The sequence below is a fragment of the Triturus cristatus genome, chromosome 6 (genome assembly GCF_964204655.1).
Source record: "Triturus cristatus chromosome 6, aTriCri1.1, whole genome shotgun sequence".
In the NCBI taxonomy this organism is placed as follows: Eukaryota; Metazoa; Chordata; class Amphibia; order Caudata; family Salamandridae; genus Triturus; species Triturus cristatus.
This window is the reverse complement of record NC_140589.1, coordinates 1805873460-1805895983: the sequence shown is the minus strand read 5'-3', so window position 1 is coordinate 1805895983 and position 22524 is coordinate 1805873460. Positions and strand designations below refer to the sequence as shown.

General features: G+C 46.6%; 1 protein-coding gene across 1 annotated transcript in view; it reads left to right on the top strand.

The window, feature by feature from the left end:
- LOC146822050 (dynein regulatory complex protein 1-like) overlaps positions 1-22524 on the top strand; it is a 1074594-nt gene that overhangs the window by 944101 nt on the left and 107969 nt on the right. The window contains exon 16 of the mRNA XM_085613165.1: positions 3804-3906. Coding sequence (XP_085469291.1) covers positions 3804-3906 — 103 coding nt within the window. The remainder of the gene's footprint in view (positions 1-3803; positions 3907-22524) is intronic.

The following is a 22524-nucleotide window of genomic DNA, read 5'->3' as shown; positions in this document are numbered from 1 at the left end:
GCGGTGAAATCTGCATGACAACTGCAGTCTGTTCACCATGGAGTTTTGGGCTCTACTTTATGTGAAATCATTGAGGTTGCTGACTCTTGAGTTGCAGCACGCACAGAAAGTAGAAGTAACGAGAAGAAATAAAGATATTTCTCCTTGTTACGCCTCGGTCAGGGAAGTGCAGCATTTTAAGGCAATTCCAGGTATACTGACTTTAGTAAATCTGGGATTGTATCAAAAATCATGGATGGATGAGTGGGAACACCCACACTCCACCCATGGAACGCCTCCCTGCTGCAATAATACGCAGGGCAGCAATATGCGCGGCCTTGTGTTATTATGGATTTACTAAACCACGCAGAGTTACTCAAGGTGGCTTTGTATGGCTTAGTAAATGCAGTTTACGGACTTACATTGCCCTGCGAGAACTTGCGTCATGAAAGGGCAATGAAAGCCCTTAGTAAATATGCCCCTTAGTATTCATGTGTTTAAATCATGCTAACTTGACCAATATAGTTTTTAGATTAGAGGAACCAATTTTCAAAATTATTGTTGTGTTACATTGTGGCCTGTTGAATGGTTCCTGGTGATCAAACTCACAGCCAGGTTAGCAGCCTCATTGGCACATTGATGCTGCTTTCATGTTCATTTTCCACTATGGGTTTGGTATAACTTTTAGCTAAGGAAGCACCTTTGTCACTAGCAGCTCTAGTGGGGTGTTTCTTAACATGAAGGTCCTTTACCCTTTAGTAATGCTATAGTACAGATATGATACTGCATTGCTTTGCATTTCGAGATATTTTGTGATCAGGTTGATTGATTGCAACAAAGCCATACTGTTTGGTAAATCCTCATCACATATGGAATGGAACTAGAAAATAGATCAGGAGGTATATTTAGATTACTTACTGTTCATTGTAATTCTTTTGATTCCTCCTTCCTTGTCCCAGTACTTACAAATCACCCGCGTTTCCGCGAGAGGCTTTATTTGTGATTTTTTTTTCTTAGTACTTGTTAGGCCAGTCCTTTCCAGGGATCATGTAAGGCACATTAAGTATGTGGGGGGGGGGGTGGATTGAACTCACGTTTCATGTGATTATATCTAAAAAAAACAAGGCTTTTGTATCGGATGCAGCCAAAGAGAGACAGGCCTTTCCTCATTAAGTAAATAGCGGTATGAGGAAGGAAGAATCAGAGTAATAAAAATTACTGGTAAGTCATCAGGGCGTTAAATTATTAATCTCCATACGCAAACATAATGCAGCTGCCAATACAATTAGCTCAAGCAATGCTTGTTCCAAAATGTTGACGGGGGAGACCCCTTATCCTGTGTGACCATCTCAGGGGAGTTGGGCTCACTTGCTTCTCTCAGTTCAATTTGTTGCAGGTTTTATGCCCTCTCAATTTTAGGCTTCACCAGACCCTACTAATGACCCTTCACTAAAACTGAGGATTTAAAAACATTTATTTCAAGTTTTATATAGCGTGAAATAGACCTCTTTCCCACGGAGGCAGAGACAGGTCCTCAGGAAAATAGATACAGATCCCCAGGGTAGCAGAGACAGATCCCTGGGGCAGCAGAGCCAGATCCCCACAAAAATAGATTCAGATCCCCAGGGCAGCAGAGACAGATCCCCAGGGCAATGGATACAGATCCCCAGGGCAGCAGAGACAGATCCCCGGGGCAGCAGAGACAGATCCCCGGGGCAGTAGAGAATGATCCCCAGGGCAATAGATACAGATCCCCAGGGCAATAGATACAGATTCCCAGGGCAGCAGAGACAGATCCCAGGGCAGCAGAGACAGATCCCAGAGCAGCAGGTCCCAGGGCAGCAGAGTCAGATCCCCACAAAAATAGATACAGAGCCCCAGGGCAGCAGAGACAGATCCTCAGGGCAATGGATACAGATCCCCAGGGCAGCAGAGACAGAGCCCCAGGGCAACAGAGACAGATCCCCGGGGCAGCAGAGACAGAGCCCCAGGGCAGCAGAGACAGATCCCCAGGACTTCAGAGATAGATTCCCAGGGCAGCAGAGGTAGAACCCCAGGGCAGCAGAGACAGATCCCCAGGACTTCAGAGATAGATTCCCAGGGCAGCAGAGGTAGAACCCCAGGGCGGCAGAGACCGATCCCCAGGACAGCAGAGCACTTTACAATGTACTTTGGGTCATATGTATTAAGTGAAATGTCACAAATAGTGGATGCAAATTGCGCACCAACTTTTCTGCGACCAGCTTGTAATTTTGTCATGCAACTTTTGTGCTAAGTAGTATTGCTAAATTCCAATCCACACAGGGTCACATGTCTACTTGAGAACTCCTGTGATTGGCTACGAACAGCATTCCACTATACGTGCATTGAGGATCCCAAACAGGAAACACTTGAGAACCTGTCTAGAAGAATAGGCAGTGGCCCCTCGATCCATTGATACCTACTCTTGACGCCACCTAACAGAACTCCCAAAGGGGAAGCTATACAGTTGGACAGCTTTCACTTTGTAAATGAGACACCATCTCTTTTGATGTTTTGGTAACTTTTCAATAGCTGGCTATTGAAAACTGTTTTAAAAAACATTGATACATTTAATTGTGAATCAAAAATTGAAGGGGAGATCCCTTTCTCAGCCCTCTTCCTAATTGCAATTCTGAATGAGTTACAAATTTGGAGACGCTTTTCTGAATTACAAAAGGAGTTTTTAATACGTACTGAAAACAATTTTGTGTAACAAACTCGGGGCATATTTACAAGGAAATGACAGAGCGCGGAGCTGCGGCAAATTTTGTAGCACCATGCTCCGCCATTTCCAAAACGCAGGGATGCGCCTTATTTACAACAATATGGCACACCTCTGTGTTTTCCCTAGTGCTGGAGCTGAAAATAGCTGCCTAGCACCAACACAGACACTCTTGCGCCATAGTGCAAGGGTCCCTGCTTTGCAGGGAATGTTCGTTTATGTGCAGGAAGATGTCTCTTCCTGCACATAAACAATCCAAAATGCTGATTTATTACTTCTGTGTTTGCTGCAGAATGCAGCACTTGTAGAAGTAGCAATTCACCATTATTTAATGATTGTTTATGTGCAGGAAGGGAAAACCTCCTGCACATAAACAATCATTAATGGCATTTTGCTTTTTCTATGGGTGCTGTAGAATGCAGCACACATACAACAAGCAAAAACATGGAGAAATAAAAGTATTTCTCCCTGTTGTGCCATTCTAATGCCTGCTATTGCATGGAGTTCGTTTTTGGTGCTGCCTCAGAGTTACACCTCCTTGTAAATCTGGGGCAGCATCAAAAAGCAATGGCTGTTGTGCTGGAACGCCCACAGCAACACCCATTGCACGCCCCTTTCATGCAGATACCTGCGTGAAGGGGTAGCATATTTACAAAGCGACGTTAAGCCACAAAAAGTCGCTTAACCCCATTTTGTAAGTAGGGAGCAGGACACTGCACCACTGGAAAGTGACATTCTGGTGGTGCGATCCCCTTGTAAATATGTCCCCTTGTTTTTGTGAATTACAGGAGAGGCAGACACAAAATCATTAGCAGGTCTGGCCTTCTGTTGGAAAAGGCTGCTTAGGGCTCTTAAACTGACTCTTTGATGATGCTTGGCAGGAGTCTGTGAAAGTGTTGCATAAAAAATAGTTTTTGCACTCACTTTACTCTAAATCTAACCATGACCTGACCAAACTTTTGTACTTTCTTCTTTAAATTACATTGCGATAATTGTATAATATGCTCTTGTGGAATGATTTTTTCTCTTTTCGTATTACAATGTAATGTAATTAAACCTTTTGCTCAATTAAACCTCTAAGTAACGTCTTGTTGGCGAGGTCGCGATTGCTGGATGAGACGGCGAGCCTGGGACAGCAGAACAATGAGCTTCAGCTACTACTTCAACAGTATCTCAACTCCAAGGTGAGAGCAGAGAGATGTCTGTCCATGAGGAAGTGCTCCCATGCAATACCGGAAGGGATCCCATGGAACTTTGAGCCTACTATATAAAGTTACATTTTATATTCCTAGTGACCTGTAAAGGTAAATACAACACATTGTGGAACCAATGTCCCTAAACAAGCTTAGATATTTCTGATTTAGAAATGTATTAGTGCCTTTCGTAACTGTACAAATTTGCTAAAGCTGCAATCGTCATTCAGAACTAGGTTGTAACTGGGCAGAGAGGAAAGATGTTCAGTAATTGGGTTAAAAAATGTATTCCACTTTGAATTATTGCAGATTCTCCTAGTCAGTTGTGAAGGAGAGTCCTGATTTTCAGCGGCGGCTCCTCCCCATTGGTGAAGAGCGTTGCCCCACTGTCTGGCTCAGAGCCAGCAAATGAAAAATAAAACAATATTCTATCATCGTTTTATTTTTCATTTGCCGGCTCTGAGCCAGCAGGGAGGGGCGACTCATGGGAGGAGGCTTGCTATGTGCACTCCCTAAGTGCGCATATGTGTTTGGCCGGGTGTCTCAGGCTGGCAAAACACACATGCACAGTTAGGTTTCTGCAGCCCGGCTGTATTGAACAGCCGGGCTGGAGAAACCCCACAGACTCCCTGTCCTCAGCGGAGCGTCTTTTCAGCCCACTCAGGCCAATTCCCATGCTCCTCTCATAGCATGAGAACAGCAAGGGGATTGGATGGGTGTCTGTCCCAGGGGCTGCTGGGACCAGAAAGAGGAAAGGAGGCACGACACATTGCGGCAGGTGGCTCACGGCTTCAAGGAAGTTCTTTTTTAATATATAATTACTATAACACACCCCCGCGCTACCACTTCCGCGTTCCCGACCGCCCGCCTCACCACCCTTTGTTTGTATGGCTGCCACTGTTGATTTTATTAAGGTCTTGAGGCAAATATTATTCTCACATCTAACTGCTTTATTTACAGCGATTTAACAAATAAACTACTTTTTCACATCCCACATAGTAGTATATCTAGGATTCTAGGTTATGGTGCATTCATAAAATTAATGTCTCTCGTGAGTCTACAGACCAGAGGGTGCTTTCCTCTGGGTTTCCCATTTACCTTGTCATGCCCCGCCGAAATAGTTGACCTGTAAACTTTCACTGTTCTATAAGAGTTAGGAATAGCTGCCAAAGAGGCAAAACATTTGAGAACCATAACTACATGCCCTGAAACTGGATTGTGATTCCTTTCCAACTGCCAGCTATTACAGCAATGCCAAGCTGATCCATATGCCCTGGCCCATGATGCTTCAATATACCCTGAAGCAACTTCTGAAATTCCTGACAACTCACCAAGTGCCCTGAGAGGTTCCAGGCTACTAACCTTAGTTTGCCTCTTTCCATCACATTGTGCACATGACCCTGCAGATTTCTCAAGATCTAACAGTAACAATGGAAGACACACTGATAATTCTAACACAACAGGATACCAAGTCTGTGACCTTCATATTCTAACACAACAGGATACCAAGTCTGTGACCTTCATAAAATGAAAACCATCACAACCTTTGCCTCTTGCCTGTGGAGCTGCATCAGACATTTGGTATCAGAATGAAGGGGGAAAGGCATAATGAATTCCCCCTTGTGAAGAAGCAAGTACTCAAGTGTAGCGTAAAACAGAAGATTTAATGAAATATTTCTGTATATAAAGAAAGACCCAAACTCAACAGCTGCCTGAATGTAACTAACCAGCATCATTCTACCTCATCCCCACATTCTAATTTCACAATCTAAGTTCTACAGTTCTTCATTCTGTTTCTACATTACAATGGCCGGATACCACACCCCTAACCTGACCTGTAGGAAAGCATCCAACGCTAGAGGTTCTGGGTTTGGTTTCCGGCTGAAAACATTGGGTAATTGCTTTGTAAACCTGGATGTGAACAGGTCTATATCAAAGGGCCCACAGAGGAGTTGTAATATTCTAAAAATGTTGACTTCCAATTACCACTCGCTGCTGTCCGAAAGATTGCGCAAGTACCAATCCGTTATAAAATTGCTCTGTCCCGGAAGGTATTCCTCTGTCAGAGAAATTTGATGTTGAAAACAAAAGGCCCATATTATCTTGGCTACTTCTGTCAGTGGTCTTGACCATGTTCCCACTGGTCCTTCCTGATGCAGTGGAGCGGGTAGGTGAGCCGGACTGCTCTGAGCGGGAGCAGCGACACTACGTTGAGTGCCCATATACTCCGCTGCGGTCTGATGAAGCCGCACTTGAATCCTTAAGAGGTTGGCTGCTTTTCTCCTGGGGAACATCCTACAGAGAGAAGAAGTGGTATGTAGAACCACACCACACACTGTAGATAGTTTTCATTTAGTCACTAGGGGGCATATTAACAAGGGCTTTATCTCCGCTTTTTTGGCTTTAAAAGCCAAAGAAGCGGAGATAAAAATATCGCCATATCAACAACAGGGTGCTAACATTCAAAATCGCATGTTAGCACCCTTTTTCACTACGCTTCCCTTTGCATCTCTAATGAGATGCAAAGTGGGCGTTCCAGAGCAAAATAATAGGAGAAATGTTGCTAAGCGACATTTCTCCTATTACCAAGCTTCACGCTAACCCTGTTAGAGACAAAAAAAGCAGCGCTAACCACGGTTAATGCTGCTTTTATACATCTGCTAATTTTCAGACTTAGCCATGTAATCCAATGGAAGGTGGATTACATGGCTAAATCCACCATGGGCTATCAACAAGGATATCCCTATCCTTGTAGTTTTATCTCTGCATTACCAGCGATAACCTCCCACAATGCCGCTATCGCTGGATTTTTTATCGCCTAGCCGGTTAGCGTTGTTAATAACATGATAACCAGGCGATATTATCCAGCGATAGCGGACGTTAAAAAAATTAACGCTAAGCGCCCTTAGCGTTCATTTTCCCTGTTCCTTGGTAATATGCCCCTTGGTCCTGAGGAATCGCCAACTGATCTATTAGACACATTTTATAGGCGAGAAACATGTTGACCACTAAGGGGTAGAGCGTAATTTTTGTCAGATTAAAACAAAATAGTCGCCCTCCTTCTTCTTTTTACTTTTTAATCAGGTTGTGACCTCTCCAGAATAAAAATAATTATAGAGGATTCCCTTACCTGTTTTAACCCACACACCACATCTACATCTTACCAGGCCCCTCACACCCACGGCACCTATACGGCAAGGAACAAAAGATCTCCGATAAAGAGCCCCTTTATGGGTGCCCGTCGAGCATTGCAGCGCCGGCTCGACGAGGAGCAGACCCATATGATGAAGCATGACACCTAGCTTGCTGGGTGTGTGAGGGTCCTAGTTCCGAAAGGAGGTATTTCCCATCTCCCCACCACTCTGAGTACTCACCAGGTGGCCAACTTGCCACCCAGGAACACCGTACCTCTTTTGTCTTCTAGTTCTACCCAGGGCATGTACGGTGGACCTTTATCAAGCCCTCATTGTCCCCCTTGTTGTTTACTACCCACTGATCTTTTCACATAACTGACTGCTTGTAGATCGTACATGCGTAGGAGGATTGAGCATCTTGCCTTTCCTTTCGGAATAAGCCACCCCCCAGCTTAGGTTGAATCCTCAGAAGAAGACTCGGTTTCTTGAAGGGAATGGATGTATCAGTATTACCTAGAAAGCAACATAACCTCAGGGTCCAACTCTGCCCCAGACGCCTTTGCTTCCTCTGCGGTGCATAAGATTTTAGTGAGCGGAACCAATAAACATCCAGAAGTTTGTCTTGGCATGAGGGCCATGCTCTAATTATCTCTATCTGATAGAGGCTTTTAGCTGCAGATTCCTTACCTTTGAATTTTCCAGGCATCAGGCTAGATCCGGAAACTTTTGCTGAGCAATACCCCTTATGCGCGTTGTCGGGTGGCTCCATTCGGCTCCGCGTGACGTCGTTGGCATCGGTTATGACGTTGCGGTGCCTAAACAGGCTCCACCCAGGCGCACGGACGTCAGTTCTTTTTTTTTTTTTGCACCATTTAAGCGCCGACCCGGGAAGAGCTACCCGCTGCCACTATTTGGCAGGCTTTTTCTCGACTTTTGTCGATAGTTTTTGAAGTACGACTTTGTGTGCGAGGGATGTCTGTAGGAAGACAGGTTTTAAACCATGCGGGACTTGTTCCCGCATTATGTCAGTTATTGACCCCTACTGCGTATGTCTGTGGTGTCTTGAACACGACCACGATTCGAAGTCGTGTTTAGACTGCCGGGCGAGGTCACAATCCCGTTCGAGGAAGAGGAGGTCGCGGGATCGCTCACGGAACCCTAAGTCCTCTTCCTCCCATTCGAGGTCATCTGGACTCTCGGGGAAGAGGCACAAGAAGAAGAAGAAATTCAAGCGGACTTCGACTTCACCTCAACTGGCATCCGCCATCAAAAGAGGTAAGGAACACTGATGCTCTAAGCACAGTTCTACGGACCCGGAGCCAGAGTCGACTTCGCGCCTCTCTCCATTTCCGGGAGCCGGAGGGACTCCCGCTCAAATTAAAGATTATTACGATGCCATGCGCCGTGTATTTGAGTTGAACAACCCTGTTGGTGAGCCGTCGGGCCCCACGGGTCAGATGGGGCCCCATCGGGTTCGATGCCGTCGGCTTCGGCCACGGCGCCGGTGGGGCCTTAAGGATCCGATCCGGGATCTGGTTCGACGCCGGTCGTGCCAACGCGACCTTCTCCGGTGTCGAACCTGAAGTCTGTGCCCGCAACGTCGCCGGAACCCATCGGTGGTGCATCCCCCATCCTCATCCCCGATGACACGGAGCCAGAACGGCGTTGAGCGACCCAGATTCAGACGTCAACCGAACCCAGGGGTTCTATGTTGTCGCCTGAGGACGTTGTGGACGTACTAGGCTCAGGAGAGGAATGGGGGAATCTGGAAACCCATTAGAGAACCAGGATGTCTCGGAGGAGACTATGGACTGGTATGAGGAACTTGGGGAAGCCAGTGGTCTGGATACTTCCCCAGACACTGGCATGCTCTCTCCGCCTACAGTGACTACGGAGGAGGGGGCATCCTATGCCATGGTGGTTAAGAGGGCAGCAGAGGTCCTTGGATTGGAGCTGCCCACAGTGCAGGTCAGGACTAATCTCCTAACCGATGTGCTTCAACCTGGGCCTTCGACCTCTGAACCCCTTTTGCCCTTTAATGAGGCACTTATGGACGTCTTTCTAGGAACATGGTCCAAGCCTAGCACAGGGGCTCCTGTGAACAGGACGATTGCACGCAGCCATCGCCCAGCTCCGGGTGACCCAAAGTTTCTCAGCCAACACCCCACCCCAGAAAGTTTGGTGGTGCAGGCTTCTACTTCCCAGGGCACATTTCCATCCGCCCCTCCGGATAGGGAATCCAAGAGACTGGACTCATTTGGAAAGAAGATGTTTTCTTCCTCCAGTCTGGCATTGTGGTTGGTGAATACTGCATGCTTATTGGGCCGTTTCTCCCACTCTCTTTGGGAGACGGTTGCGCAGGTGCTGCCACAAGTCCCAGAGGAGGCCCAGGCTGTGCTCCCCCAAGCTGTCAAGGATGGGAGAGATGCAGCAAACGTCGCCATACGGTGTGGTTTAGATATGACGATTCGCTGTGCAGATCTATTTCAACAACAGTGGCCTTGAGGCATCACGCCTTGCTTCCCACAACTGGCTTCTCGGGGGGTGTCCAGGCCAATTGGATGGACATGCTTTTTGATGGAACCCGCTTTTTGGGGGAAAAGGCAGACTCAGCCCTGGTTAGGATAAAGGACTCTCGAGCTACAGCCACATCCTTGGGCTTCTCCTCCACTCCTTGTGGCCAGTCTTCCTTTTGCCCCTTTCGTGGCAGCAGAAGGTGTTTCCAGCCGCGTCAGCTCTATCCTAGCTCAGACTGCCCTAGCCGTGCGTGGACTTGGACGCTGTACATTCCGTCCTCGGAATGGAGGCCAGAAGTCATCTACCACACTGCCCCCAGAAGCCGTAGCCTCCAAGCACTCCTAGGCTGCTTCTGCAGGACCACACTACTCCAGTGGGTGGGAGAATTCGTCACTATCTCCCCAAAGCAGCTAGTTTAAAAACTAGATCTTGGAATAAAGTCCAAGGGGGGAACTTGAGCAGGCTCTAAACATCTGTCCTCCCATGCGGGTCCAGGACAACAATGAGGCGGCTATCCAGTTCAATAACTGGATTGCTACAGCGGTTGACCAGGTGGTACCGGAAAGAATCATCAAAGTAAAAAGATCCTGGGTGACGGCGCCTTGGTACGGACCAGAGCTTAAAAGCCTAAAAGCTATGTGCAGAAGGGTTGAGCGCATCTGGAGGGCGGACTATAGCACAGAACATAGGGTTGCATATAATATAGAACTCCAATCCTATAAAGAGGCTATTATAAAAGCTAAAAATACATATTATACTGCTAGAATTGAGGCCGCTAAGAACTCTTCTAAGGAGCTTTTTAAAACCGTCCGAGTGCTATCTCAACCCCAACAGGTCAGTCTATTTAAAGCCGACCAAGCCTTTTGCAATTAAATGGCGAATATTTTTCAGGCCAAGGTGCAATTAATCTATGATGATCTCCACAATAACATGCAGTCTGTGGGAAATTACCCTAACTTACTACTGGAGGGAATAGCACCTCAGTGCCAATTAGCAAGTTTTAGCACTCTCACCTTAATAGAAGTGAATAAAATGTTACTCTCTACCAAATCTGGATCCCTGAAAGGCCCATGTCCACCAATGGTCTTGCACTTGGCTTCAGGGTTGATCAGCACATACTTCACCCCTCTCTTAAACCAGGTGCTTGACTCTGGGAAATACCCATTGGTGGGCATCATTGTACACGTTCGCAAAACATTATTGCCTTGATGGTCAAATGCGCAGGGACGGGCACTTTGCCTGCTCAGTCGTGCAAGACTTTTTATTCTAGCCCATGAGTCCGCAACCCACCCAGCCATGGTATAGCTTGGGTATCTGATTCAAAGGTAAGGAATCTGCAGCTAGAAGTCTCTATCAGATGAACAAGTTACTTACATTTGGTAACACATTATCTGGTAGACACTCTATCTAGCTGCAGATTCCTTACAGACCCACCCATGCCTCCCTGCTTTGCGGACTGATGTTGTAGGTCTAGGGTTACTCCCCTTTCAGGGCCCTAGTTTTGCACACGTTTACGTCAGTTACTTCGTGGCTCTGCGCTTCTGGCATGGAAAAACAAAAAGTACTGGCATCCGTGTGCCTGGGTGGCACCTATTTAGGCACCGCAACGTCATAACCGACACCAACGACATTACACGGAGCCGAATGGAGCCACCCGACGTCGCGCGCAAGGGGTATTGCTCAGCAAAAGTTTCCGAATCCAGCCTGACACCTGGGAAATTCAAAGGTAAGGAATCTGCAGCTAGATAGAGTCTCTACCAGATAATGCGTTAACGAAGGTAAGTAACTTGTTCATTAGGCCCGACTGCTCTGTGCCAAGCTATCAGAGAGTGAGCACAGGTTAATTTAAGGTGTGTATCTAACTTGCCCTGACTAGGATTGTGGTTCCTGCTTGGACAGGGCGCATACCTCTGCCAACCAGAAACCCAATTTCTAACAGGGCGGTCATCTGGAAGAGGTGTAGATCAGAGGACTCTGGTCTCCGGCCGAATCTCAGCTCCAGATTATTCTTTGGAACTAAGAGAGATTCCCCTAGCATCGAAAGCCTTTCTTCCTTCCATTAAAAGGAGGCTAGTTCATGTGTTCATGGACAACACCCCACCACATGATATTGCAACAAGCAGGCGGGGTGGGATCGTGGGTCCTGTGTCAAGATTCCCAGTCTCTCTAGACAAGGCTGGAACGCCAAGACATATTTCCGGTGGTTCAAAAAAGTGGAAGAACTCAGCCATCAGTGCCTTGGGGTTCATGAATGGCATCTCCATCTGGAGGTGAAGCAAGGTCTCTTCAGAGATTAGAGAGAAAATTGGTTAGATCTATTCACCACCGCTGAGAACATGCAAAGTTAGTATTTCTGTGCCCTGAGGTTTCTAAGGTGGCCCCTGCTCGGAGAAGCTTTTCATCTCAAGTGGAGGTCAGGACTCCTGTAAGCCTTTCCACTGATACCACTCGTGCCCCCAGTACTCAAGAAGGTCAGGAACAACCGGGCCCAAATCATCTTAGTGGCTCCGGATTGGGCGTGCAGAGTCTGGTATCCTGAACTCCTAAGCATGAGCATCTGTTCTCTGATCAGGCTGCTCCTTCGAGATGATCTCCTGTCGCAGCAGAAGAGCAGGGTCCTGCACCCAAACCTACAAACTCTTCATCTGCATGCATGGAGATTGAGCAGTGACTGTTCGGAGTCTTTGACCTCCCAGAAGTGTGTGATGTAATTCTGGGTGTTTAAATAAATTATTGGGAAAATAAATTTGTGTGGCTAATATATTGTGCAAAGAATATCGAGGACAAAAATATTGTGAAGGTAAGCAACATTTTACTATATATAGCTCCACATATATGTGCCTTGATGATGTATATATATATGTTCAAGGTACGTAAATGTGGAGTTAAGAATAGTAAATCTATACTTACCTATTTGCACTCGATACCTTTGACACAATATTCTGTCCACACAATATTTTTGTTACCGATATTGTGTCAGTGATCAGTCGTTCTGGCAGCCAGGCATCCCTCAACTAACACAGTGTAGGCCTGCCTATGGGACAAATTTGTGTTTTGGTGCACTGCCAATACCATTGATCCTGTCTTCACCCTTGGCCGAGTCATTTCCTGAGATGGATATCCAGGGGGCGGTACAAAACAAGTCGGCTAGAGGACGATAAGAAAACAGCAGAAGGTAATAGATTGTAGCCTCACGCTCTCGCTAAGCCAAGGAAACAAACAAGCATTGGTAAATGCATTAGGTTTCGCCTGTGTATTTAATAATAAGTTATTTTTAGTAGTTTGGTGAATAGTTGCAATATAAGTTATTGAAAGTCTTTTGAAGTTTTAGGGAGTGTTTCTTAAGAAAGGCAATATATTGTGTTGTTACAAATAAACATCTGTTTGTAAGTACGCTTTAAATGCTTGCAGTGGTCGCCGTACAAAGGCAACAAAAAGCTGTGGTAAAGCACTGTTTGTGTATGCAGTCGTCGAATAAATTTAGCAAAATGCTGTTACAAACCGCGATCCTCCCCCAAATTTATTTTTTAACATGTGTGAAAGAAATAACGGTAACATTAGTTAAAATAAAGCAACTCTGTGTTGGCACCCCCGTCGAAGTGCATTCCAAAATGTAAGGGCCCTGCGATGCTGTGCACAATGGTGATGGGTTGAAAAATGTGCCTAAAAAACTCAGCTGTGAATTCTTTCAGTTTTTCACATACAAGTATGTGCAAATAAAATAACCCACAGTTTAAATATAAAATAAATCCAAGCTAAGTAACTCATTTGGAAATGTAGTTTCGTACTTTATGAAACGTCTATTAGTTAAAGCATTGCACAGGTCTGTGCCTGCAACCAGAGAGCCAGGAACTGACTCGTGATTGGAGCACTGGAGAATAGTTAGGAGCGTAACTCAGGCTCATGAAGGCCCTTTGGCGCAGGGGCCTGTGTTACGTCACTTTAAGAAGCACACGGACTCCATAGCAAAGCTGGTAACGCCTTTCCAATCAAATAATAAATGTGTGCCATCTGGAAGTGTCGAGTGCAGGGGCATAGCCCTGCGGCGGCCACCCACATGTAAGAGCAGGGGTTGGGGGGCTGGTGAGTCCTGCCTTTGCCGCCCTGCGAGGGCCGCTGGTAAGAGCAGGGGGGGCCGGCGCCCCCAGAACCCTTCCCACCCGGGGCGGACCACATCGCTCCTCCCCCTTGCGACACCACTGTTCAAGAGATTCCATAATTTAAAGGCTGTACAAGCTTCCGAGCTCCCTTTACATTAGCAGATTAAACGGTCATGTACATTTACACTTTTTCAGTTACGCAGGCGATCTGGGAGTAAGGAGTGTTTGCCTTTGCGTTAGATAAAAGCCAATGTCTCCACAGTGAGTGAGTTGTAAAAACTGCGAAGTACTGTAAATTAGTATATGGTATGTCCGCCAATAGTAACTTACTGTCTGAGATGTTGAAACCATGGAAAGGTGTGTTTGTGGTTGAGTTGGTGTTAAATCCGCATAGCACATGTGCGGGTTAATGTAATAAACGTGGCGAAGTTAGACAAACTGATCAAATATAGGAAGTAAATGCTCAACAAAGTTTTTTTGTCATTTGTGGCCCCCAAATATGTTTCGTAGAATTTATTTTTTAAATAACGCTAACATCAGATAAAACAAGCCATTGCGGCCCAAGAATGTAAAAATAACACAGGTGTAAAATTCAGAGTGTCCCGCGCTCTAGGCTGTAACCACTACTAAGGCACTTATATCTGTCTAAAGAGCCAGGTTTTCAGATTTCTCTGGAAGAGAGCTTCTGTGCACTCTAACCTTAGAGCCAGGGGCGAGGAAACTAAAGGAGCGTCCGCCCATTCGAGCCTTCTTGACTGGGGGATCACAGCAAGAGCAGCTCCTGTAGATCTCAGACTTCTTCCAGGATGGTGGGGTTTCACAAAAGGAGTCAGACAACGGAGGCCTTTCCTGAAGAAGATTAGAAGACCCTGGCTTTGAAGGCAGCTCTTTTGCAAACAGGGAGCCAGTTTGGGTTGTAAGGGCAGAGCCCATGGGAGAGCGTCTGGGAAGGTTGAGCAGCAGAGGTGCTGGTGCATTCGGCACTCTCTGGATTTTTCCCACTCTCCCTTGAGAAAGACCAAAGTAGAGCACATTGCAGCAGTCCAGCCTGGCTATTACCAGTGCCTGGACTGGATTTCCTAGCTGCTATAGGAAGAAGACTCAGATATTACTTAAGGTTTTCAAAATGCTGAAGCATTTTCCTGCCAGGCGTGACACCTAGCTATCGAAGGAGAAGTTGGCATCAAACTAAAAGCCAAGATTTTTAACTTTTGGCTTGAGGGACGGTTCTGGTCCAAGGACATCAGGCCACCAAGATGTGGACCAGACAGTAGGTGGTTTTCCTAGGACCAGTACCTGTGTATTTCCAGTGTTAAGTTTTAGACTGCTGCTATCTATCCACTCCGCAGCTCCATCAGACAAGATCGAAGTCGAGCAGCGGTGGCTTCCTCATCCTGTGAGAGGGTAATGATGAGCTGCGTGTCATCAGCAAACCATGACGCTCAATGACATCTTTGAGGGGGCGTATTTAAAGGTTGAACAGGGTAGGGCTCAAAGCAGAGCCCAGTGGCACCCCCTGCTGCGGTGAAAAGACCTCCAAAGTGAAAGGCTTTGAGACCACCTGATAAGTGCAGTTCTGGAGGAAGGAGGACAGCCAATGTAGAGCTGGCCCAGTTACCCCACAGTTCTGCAACCGTTCTTGGAGAAGGCTATGAGGCACGGTATCAAATGCTGTCCTTAAGTCTAACATAATTAGTGCAGCAGTATTGTTACCATTCACAATCAATCGGAGAGATTCAGAAGCCAGCAACAGCACTGATTCTGTGCTGTACTGTGGGTGGAAGGCAGATTGAGTCTCATCCAGTAGATTCTGAGTTTCGATGAAGTTCATCAGCTGGAAATTAACGTGCTTTTCAGCTAGTTTAGAAAAAAGGGAAGAAGAGATATGGGCATAAGGTTTTCAGGTGTTTTTGGGTCCAGGGTGGAGTTTTTCAATAGAGGCAAAACCATGATATGTTTCCATCCCATGGGCACTACCCACTAGAAAACGACATGTTGAGCATACTGCAGAGCCTGATAAGGATGACCTCCTTCCCGCGCTCCAGCACCATAGGAGATTCTGGGTCGCCAGGTGATCCTGATTTCACCTTAGGCCATAAAGTGCGTAGCTCTTCAATAGTGAGGAGTTTGAAGCCAAACGTTCTGTGGTGTAGCCCAGAGGTTGGAACCAAGTTTCCAAGCATGGGGCATTCCTTATTGTCTCTGGAAAGGTTACTTAGATGTCGACAACTTTATTAAAGAACGATTGGCCGATCAGATTGTAGCCCTCCACTGAGGGGGTGACAGAGACACTCAATCCAGAGAAGAGAGAGATTTTATAATAGAGAAAAGCTCCCTAGAAGAATTTTGGGCTGGCTGTATCCTATTTGCATAGTAGGAGCTGAGTGACACTGATCTGTTTGTGATGCTTTTTTAGAGCCTTGTGGTTGCTTTCTTTGTCTGTGGCATCATATTTTTTCACCAACGGCGTTCCAGATGTTTACAAGTTTTTTTTAATTGGAGAAGTTCCTTACTAAACCTTTCGGCAGGGGGCCTTGATCACCTCAAGATACGATGGATCAGCAGCACAATGACATCAAGCGCATATGTGATCCAGTTCTCCAATTGTTGATTAGCCATAACAGCGCTCTCACTTAGAATTAGATCACACTGATCCAACATCTCAGTGAAAATAGTAGAGGATACCTTAGTCCAGTTACGTGAATTACTTTGCACAAGGCCATTTGGTGAAGGCATGGAGCGGGGAAGAGCAATATGGAAAGGGATGGCATAGTGGTCTGACCATATTATGGGAAAAGGAGTGTCCAATGTCACTCTGACAGAGTTGGAGATAATAGGGCCTAGCGTCTGACCCAAAGTATGCATAGGCGCATGTGCTAACTGGCTAAATCGGAGAGTTCCGAACCCTCTATAAGAGAAGTGGCCAAGCGGCAAGTCGCCTCCTCAAAATATAGGTTGAGATATCCTAAAAGTAGGAAATTAGAATATCGCAGAGAAAAGGAGGGTAAGATGTCCGCTAGTGCATTGATAAAGTTAGGAGCTGGACCAGGCGGACAGTAGATTAAGAAGCCTGCAAGGGTGGGATTTCCTGATAAAGTCAGCGTGAAGGAAGCGACCTCGCAAACCACAGTATTCGTCTCAGAGCGGGTGCATGAGGGAGCCTGTTTAAAAATGATCTCTCTTCCACCTCTTCTCTGATTCGACCGATCGAATCTGGTGACGCACAGTGGTGCGGAATGGTGACTAGAATATCAGGTGCTGAAAACTCCTTTAACCAGGTCTCTGTTAAGAAAAGAGCTTCTGGTTGATGATCGGCAAGAAAATCGAAAACCTCAGCCCCATGTTTTACCAGAGATCCGCAATTCAAAGAGAGAAGGAAGCCATGAGGGAGGTAATTTCACTTGTGCAGCCCCCATCCCTCATAGATGGAAAAGGGGAGAACATAAAACCACACTCACCACACCCCTCCAGACCCTGAGAGATGTCTAAAGAGTGGCGGCAGGCTCCAGCATTGATAGGGGTACATATGTTGGAGACGTTCCATAGCCGTGTACTGTGTGGGATTGGGTGTTGAATGGGCAGGGGTCCTGGGCTGGCGCTGGCCGGGAGCAGCCGGAAGCAGACGGGCAGCTGCCAGCCCCAAATAGCCCGCCTTCAAGAGGGAGTGGCTAGGCAGAGGCGTGGAATACAGCGAGTAACTGGGGGGTGGAGGCTGGAGGGGAAACAAACACTGAACTGGAGCCCATCAGCTCAGTTTCCTACTGGCAGGCTTCCCTCCCAGAAGAAATACAGGCAAATAAAAGATAATGGGGCATATTAACAAGGGCTTTATCTCCGTTTTTTTGGCTTTATAAGCCAAAGAAGCAGAGATAAAAATATCGCCCTATCAACAATAGGGTGCTAACATGCAAAATTGCATGTTAGCACCCTTTTTCACTACGCTTCCCTTTGCATCTCTAATGAGATGCAAAGTGGGCGTCCCAGAGCAAAATAATAGGAGAAATGTTGCTAAGCGACATTTTTCCTATTATCAAGCTTCACGCTAACCCTGTTAGAGACAAAAAAAGCAGTGCTAACCACGATTAACGCTGCTTTTTTACGTCTGCTAATTTTCAGACTTAGCCATATAATCCAATGGGAGGTGGATTACATGGCTAAATCCACCATGGGCTATCAACAAGGATATCCCTAGCCTTGTAGTTTTATCGCTGCATTACCAGCGATAACCTCCCAAAATGCCGCTATCGCTGGATTTTTTATTGCCTAGGCGGTTAGCGTTGTTAATAACGCGATAACCAGGCGATATTATCCAGCGATAGCGGGCGTTAAAAAAAATTACGCTAAGCGCCCTTAGCCTTAATTTTCCCTGTTCCTTGTTAATATACCCCAATGTTTCCTTGGGATATACAGGTAAGTAGCCATTTTGAAAGGCAACAGCGGTTCCTGCACATCAAAAGGTAATTGATTACTAAGGGGCATATTATCAAGGTCCGGCGTTAAAATTATCGCCGCTTTATCGGCGGGAAACTGCCGCTAAAGCGGCAATAATGGGCTTGATAATATACCCTTGTGAATGCCAATAGAAGCCCATGTTCTGGTGTGAACATGGGCCTCTATAGGAATTCTCTGCGGCATATTATCAAGCCCATTATCGCCGCTTTAGCGGCAGTTTTCTGCCAATAAAGCGGTGATAATTTTAACGCTGGACCTTGATAGTATGCCCCTGAGTTTGTTTATGTAGTTTTAACAGGTGATGCGTGCAGACAAGGTATAGCTCTCTGATCCATGAGCATCTGTAGAAACACGTGTGCAGCACCACCCCAGGGGCGGTGTCCCCTGAGTGCACTGCAAGGTATCCAATAAATGGAGCAGTCCAACTGTAGTCGAAAGTAAAACAAGTTAATCTGTCCTCATCCAGTGGAATTTATTATATCGTCATAAATTCATCTTTATAATAATGCTGATGCGCTGTGTTTCCTTCGCAAATTTCTGTTTGTAGTAGCAAGAGTTTTTGCCGCATCACAGCCGGGCTCTTCACCAGATTCGTGACAATCACAACGCTGTTTCCTCAACCAACGCTGATGGTTAATGTGCCCCTGACGAAGGGCTTTTTTCTGCCGAAATGGATTGGGACCAATGATTCACGAACAATTTGGGAGCCAAAAACTCTTGCTACTACAAACAGAAATATGTGAAGTAAACATTACCCTTGCACCATCTGTTTTTTAAAGATTGTTTATGTGCAGTAAGGGAGACCTTCCTGTACATAAACAATAAAAGGCTTTTTGCTTTTTCCATGTGTGCTGCACAAGGCAGCACACATGGAAAAAGCAAAAACGAGTAGAAATATAGCATTTCTCCTAGTTTTCCCTGGTCTTAATTTGGGCGCTGCCTCCTATTTATGCTGCCTTTGTAAATAGGGGGCAGCGTCAAAATCAATGGGTGTTGCCGTAGAACCCCCACCGCAACACCCACTACTCACCCCTTTCACGCTAAGCATAGTGTGAAAGGGGGCCTTATTTACAAGGCCGCGTTAAGCCTTAAGTGGCTTAACGCTGCCTTGTAAATAAGGCGAAGCCCCTGTCGCCACAGAAACGTCACAAAAAGTGACGTTCCTGTGGTGTTAGGGGCATGTACATATGCCCCTTTGTGTGCTACTTATCTCGTCTTCCAACCCATGGTCCTATTTTTATTCTAGCTGCGCATCAACAGGCTTGTAGGCAATTGGTCTATTGATACTTAAAGTAATAATGTATGACGCAAGGGTTTTCCGCATGAAGTCAAATTAACGCAATGTTGCCCGTCTCTCCCCTCGTGTTCATGTGTACTTTTTTAATGGATCCATCACCCACCACAAAGTAAAGTCATAACAACCCAGGCGACATTACAGCAAAGGACTCGACAGAGAGTCCATCCACTGTCTCGTGCTCACAGAACCAGTTTGGCTCTCTTTCAAGTGTCCTTTTAAGGCTGTGCTCCGCGCACATATGTTTGTAAAGCTGTTAAAACTGGGGATAGCTCCGAGCAGGAGTACCTACTACATGGGCACAATGAATTATGAGATTTCTGCTCCTGGTTGCCATCAACCTTCCTCAAGCAACAATTAAGTAGAGACAAAAAGGCTGGCTTGGCCGGGAATCTTCCTCATCTTGAACAGCAGATTACAGTCTCACCTGTCCCCATACCATTCACCAAATGGTAGTTCTCAGAAACAATTAATCAGCTGCCCTTTGCTGCCATGGGTGAGGGCTTCATTTAATTAATAAGATAAACCCTTCACTTCCGTGTCTGGTTCTCCACCCTTCAGCCACAGGAATGCATGTCTAGAGGAAACTACCCTCACCTTATCTTGTGCCATACTGAACTGTGAGCATCCAAAATGGATCGCAATTTGCTTTTGTACTAATACTGCTTGCTAAAAGTCACTGCCATGGTAGCAGAAATGTCTTTTATGCAAATAAAATCTGATAGAGACATCCAGCCACAGATCCCTTAACTTTTGAATTCTCCCAGGCACTTTTTAGCAGTACCTCTGCGCGCCGGGGGACAGCATCGTACGGCTTCGCGATGACGTTGACTCCGGTCATGATAACAGTGGAGCCATATAAGTCCTCTCCGGTGTGCGGACATCAGTTTCTTCTTTTCCGCGCTGTAACACGGATCCAGAGAAACAGTTCCTCTGGTCGATTTTTTTCTTGACCTGGTCCGATACTTTGTGTCACAGGAACAGTGTGCCTTTGTACTAATGTCTACAGGTTTTTAACCTTGTAGGTCTTGTGGCTGACATATGTTGGTGATGGATCCGCATACAATTTGTATGTGGTGTTTAGGCGAGCACCACGATGCCGAGGATTGTAGCTCCTGCCAAAAATCTAAACCGAAGTTGTTGATGGAGCAGAGTTTGTAATTAATGGCGACATGTGTATCAAGATCCTCAGAGGCTTCTCAGCCTCAGTCTTCGTCGTGCGGGGAAGACCATTTGCGGGGTTGATCTAGGAGCCGAAGCACATCTGGAGGATGCCGTTCTCCAGGGAAGTCAAAAGGTAAGGGACGGATGAAGTCGCGACAATCTCGAACTTTACCATGTGGAGACTCCATCTCTCATGGCTTCTCCCGCTCGATGGTTGAGAAGGCCATACACAACTCCGCACCACATCTCCCCGTATTTCCGGGAGCTGGGCATCGATGGCCCAGATGAAGGAATATTATGATTTCTTGCACCTCCTCTTTGGGACCCCATCTCCCGTTGAAGCACCTCTAGGCCCCAAGGATGTGAGTGGTGCACTGAAGGAGGATTTGTCCTCGGTGACGGTTGGGCCATTGGAGCTAATGGATTGGTGCCGGTCGATATCGGCTGGTGTCGCTTTGGCGCAGGCTCACTGTCCTTAGGTATCTTTGCCTACAACGCCCGTCTTTGACCAACCAACTCCGACATTGACTTCGGCGGTGCCGGTTGAAGGCACCTCTCCTCCCCCAGTTGATGTTGTGATGGTGCCACTTTGGCATCGTACAGCATCGGATGCATAGCCGGCTATGCAACCTAAGGGGATTGTACAGTTTGTGGCCCCTTTTCAGAAAGAGGCGTTGGGAGGTCCATCTGTGTCGACTGGGGCAGGACTCCTTCAGCCCATTTCCGGAAACCAATGTGTTTCGGATGGAGGAGAGCTGGTTTACAGCTCTTGGTGAGGCTAGTGGGTTGGATTCTTTGCCAGCCTCGGGGTTGCTTTCCTCCTAGTCTTGCCACGGAGGCAAGTTCCTTGTTCGCGGACATGCTGAGGAAAGTGGGTGCCTAGTTCTTCAGACCCTTTGTTCGAAATCCTTTGCCAGGGACAGACGGGAGAAGAACCTGTTCTTCTGTATAGTGAGGCCCTATTTGACATTTCTTTTAGGTGCTTGGGCTAAGCCTGAGTCGGGTGTTTCAGTGGACCGTGATATTGCACTTAGGCATCTGCCTGCACCTGGGGACCCAGTTTGTCTCCATAGACATCCTTCCACTCATGGCCTAATGACTCAGGCTGCAACGTCTTCACAGGATGTAGATTCTACTCCTAAGACTCTGGTGGGTAAGGATTCTAGGGGACGTGATGCTTGTGGAAAGCATATATTTGCTTCAGCCAGCTCAGCATTGAGAGCCAACAACACGTCTTGTGTGCTGGGGAGTTATTCTCATGCTTTATGGGATTCTTAACAGAACATAATCCCATCTCTTTCGGATAACCTTTGTGCTGAGGTAGGCAACTTGATTAGAGATGGTCAGCAGGCTGCCAGACCTCAGGCTGCATGGCCACAATGGATTCTGTGGGTCAGGCGATGGCATCTGCAGTGGCGCTTAGGTGATGGGCTTGTTTGGCATCTTCGAGCTTTCAGAAGATGTCCAGTCGGCTTTGGCCGACATACCAATTGTTGGTGCCCGTCTTTTTGGGAATCAGGCAAATGCGGCATTAAAACACTTCCATGGAAGGCGGAGAACTACAGAGTTGTAGTCCTACATTTTCTGTCACTGTGTTGCTTTGCTTGTCCCTAGGCTTGAGATATATGTTTGTGTTGGTCAAGGAGAAGCCTTCTTAAGATGTTGTCTATGTCTAGTTTTGATTTCCGTTCTACCACGTTTACACCAGTGAGGAGCAGTGGTTATAACGTCAGTACCATTTTTCTTTTTTATTTGTGGATTGATTTAGATGACTGAGGGAGGTTCCCTTTGTTCCCTGGCCTCTGAGGATGAGCTTTCTGCTCAAGAGCCTATCATTAGCAGAGGTGACCTCCTGTATGGAAGTGGATCTGCTGCATGCTTCTTCGAAGCAGTTCAGTATGCAAGTTGCATGGCTTACTTCTTCAGTGTTTTTTTTTAGACATATTGT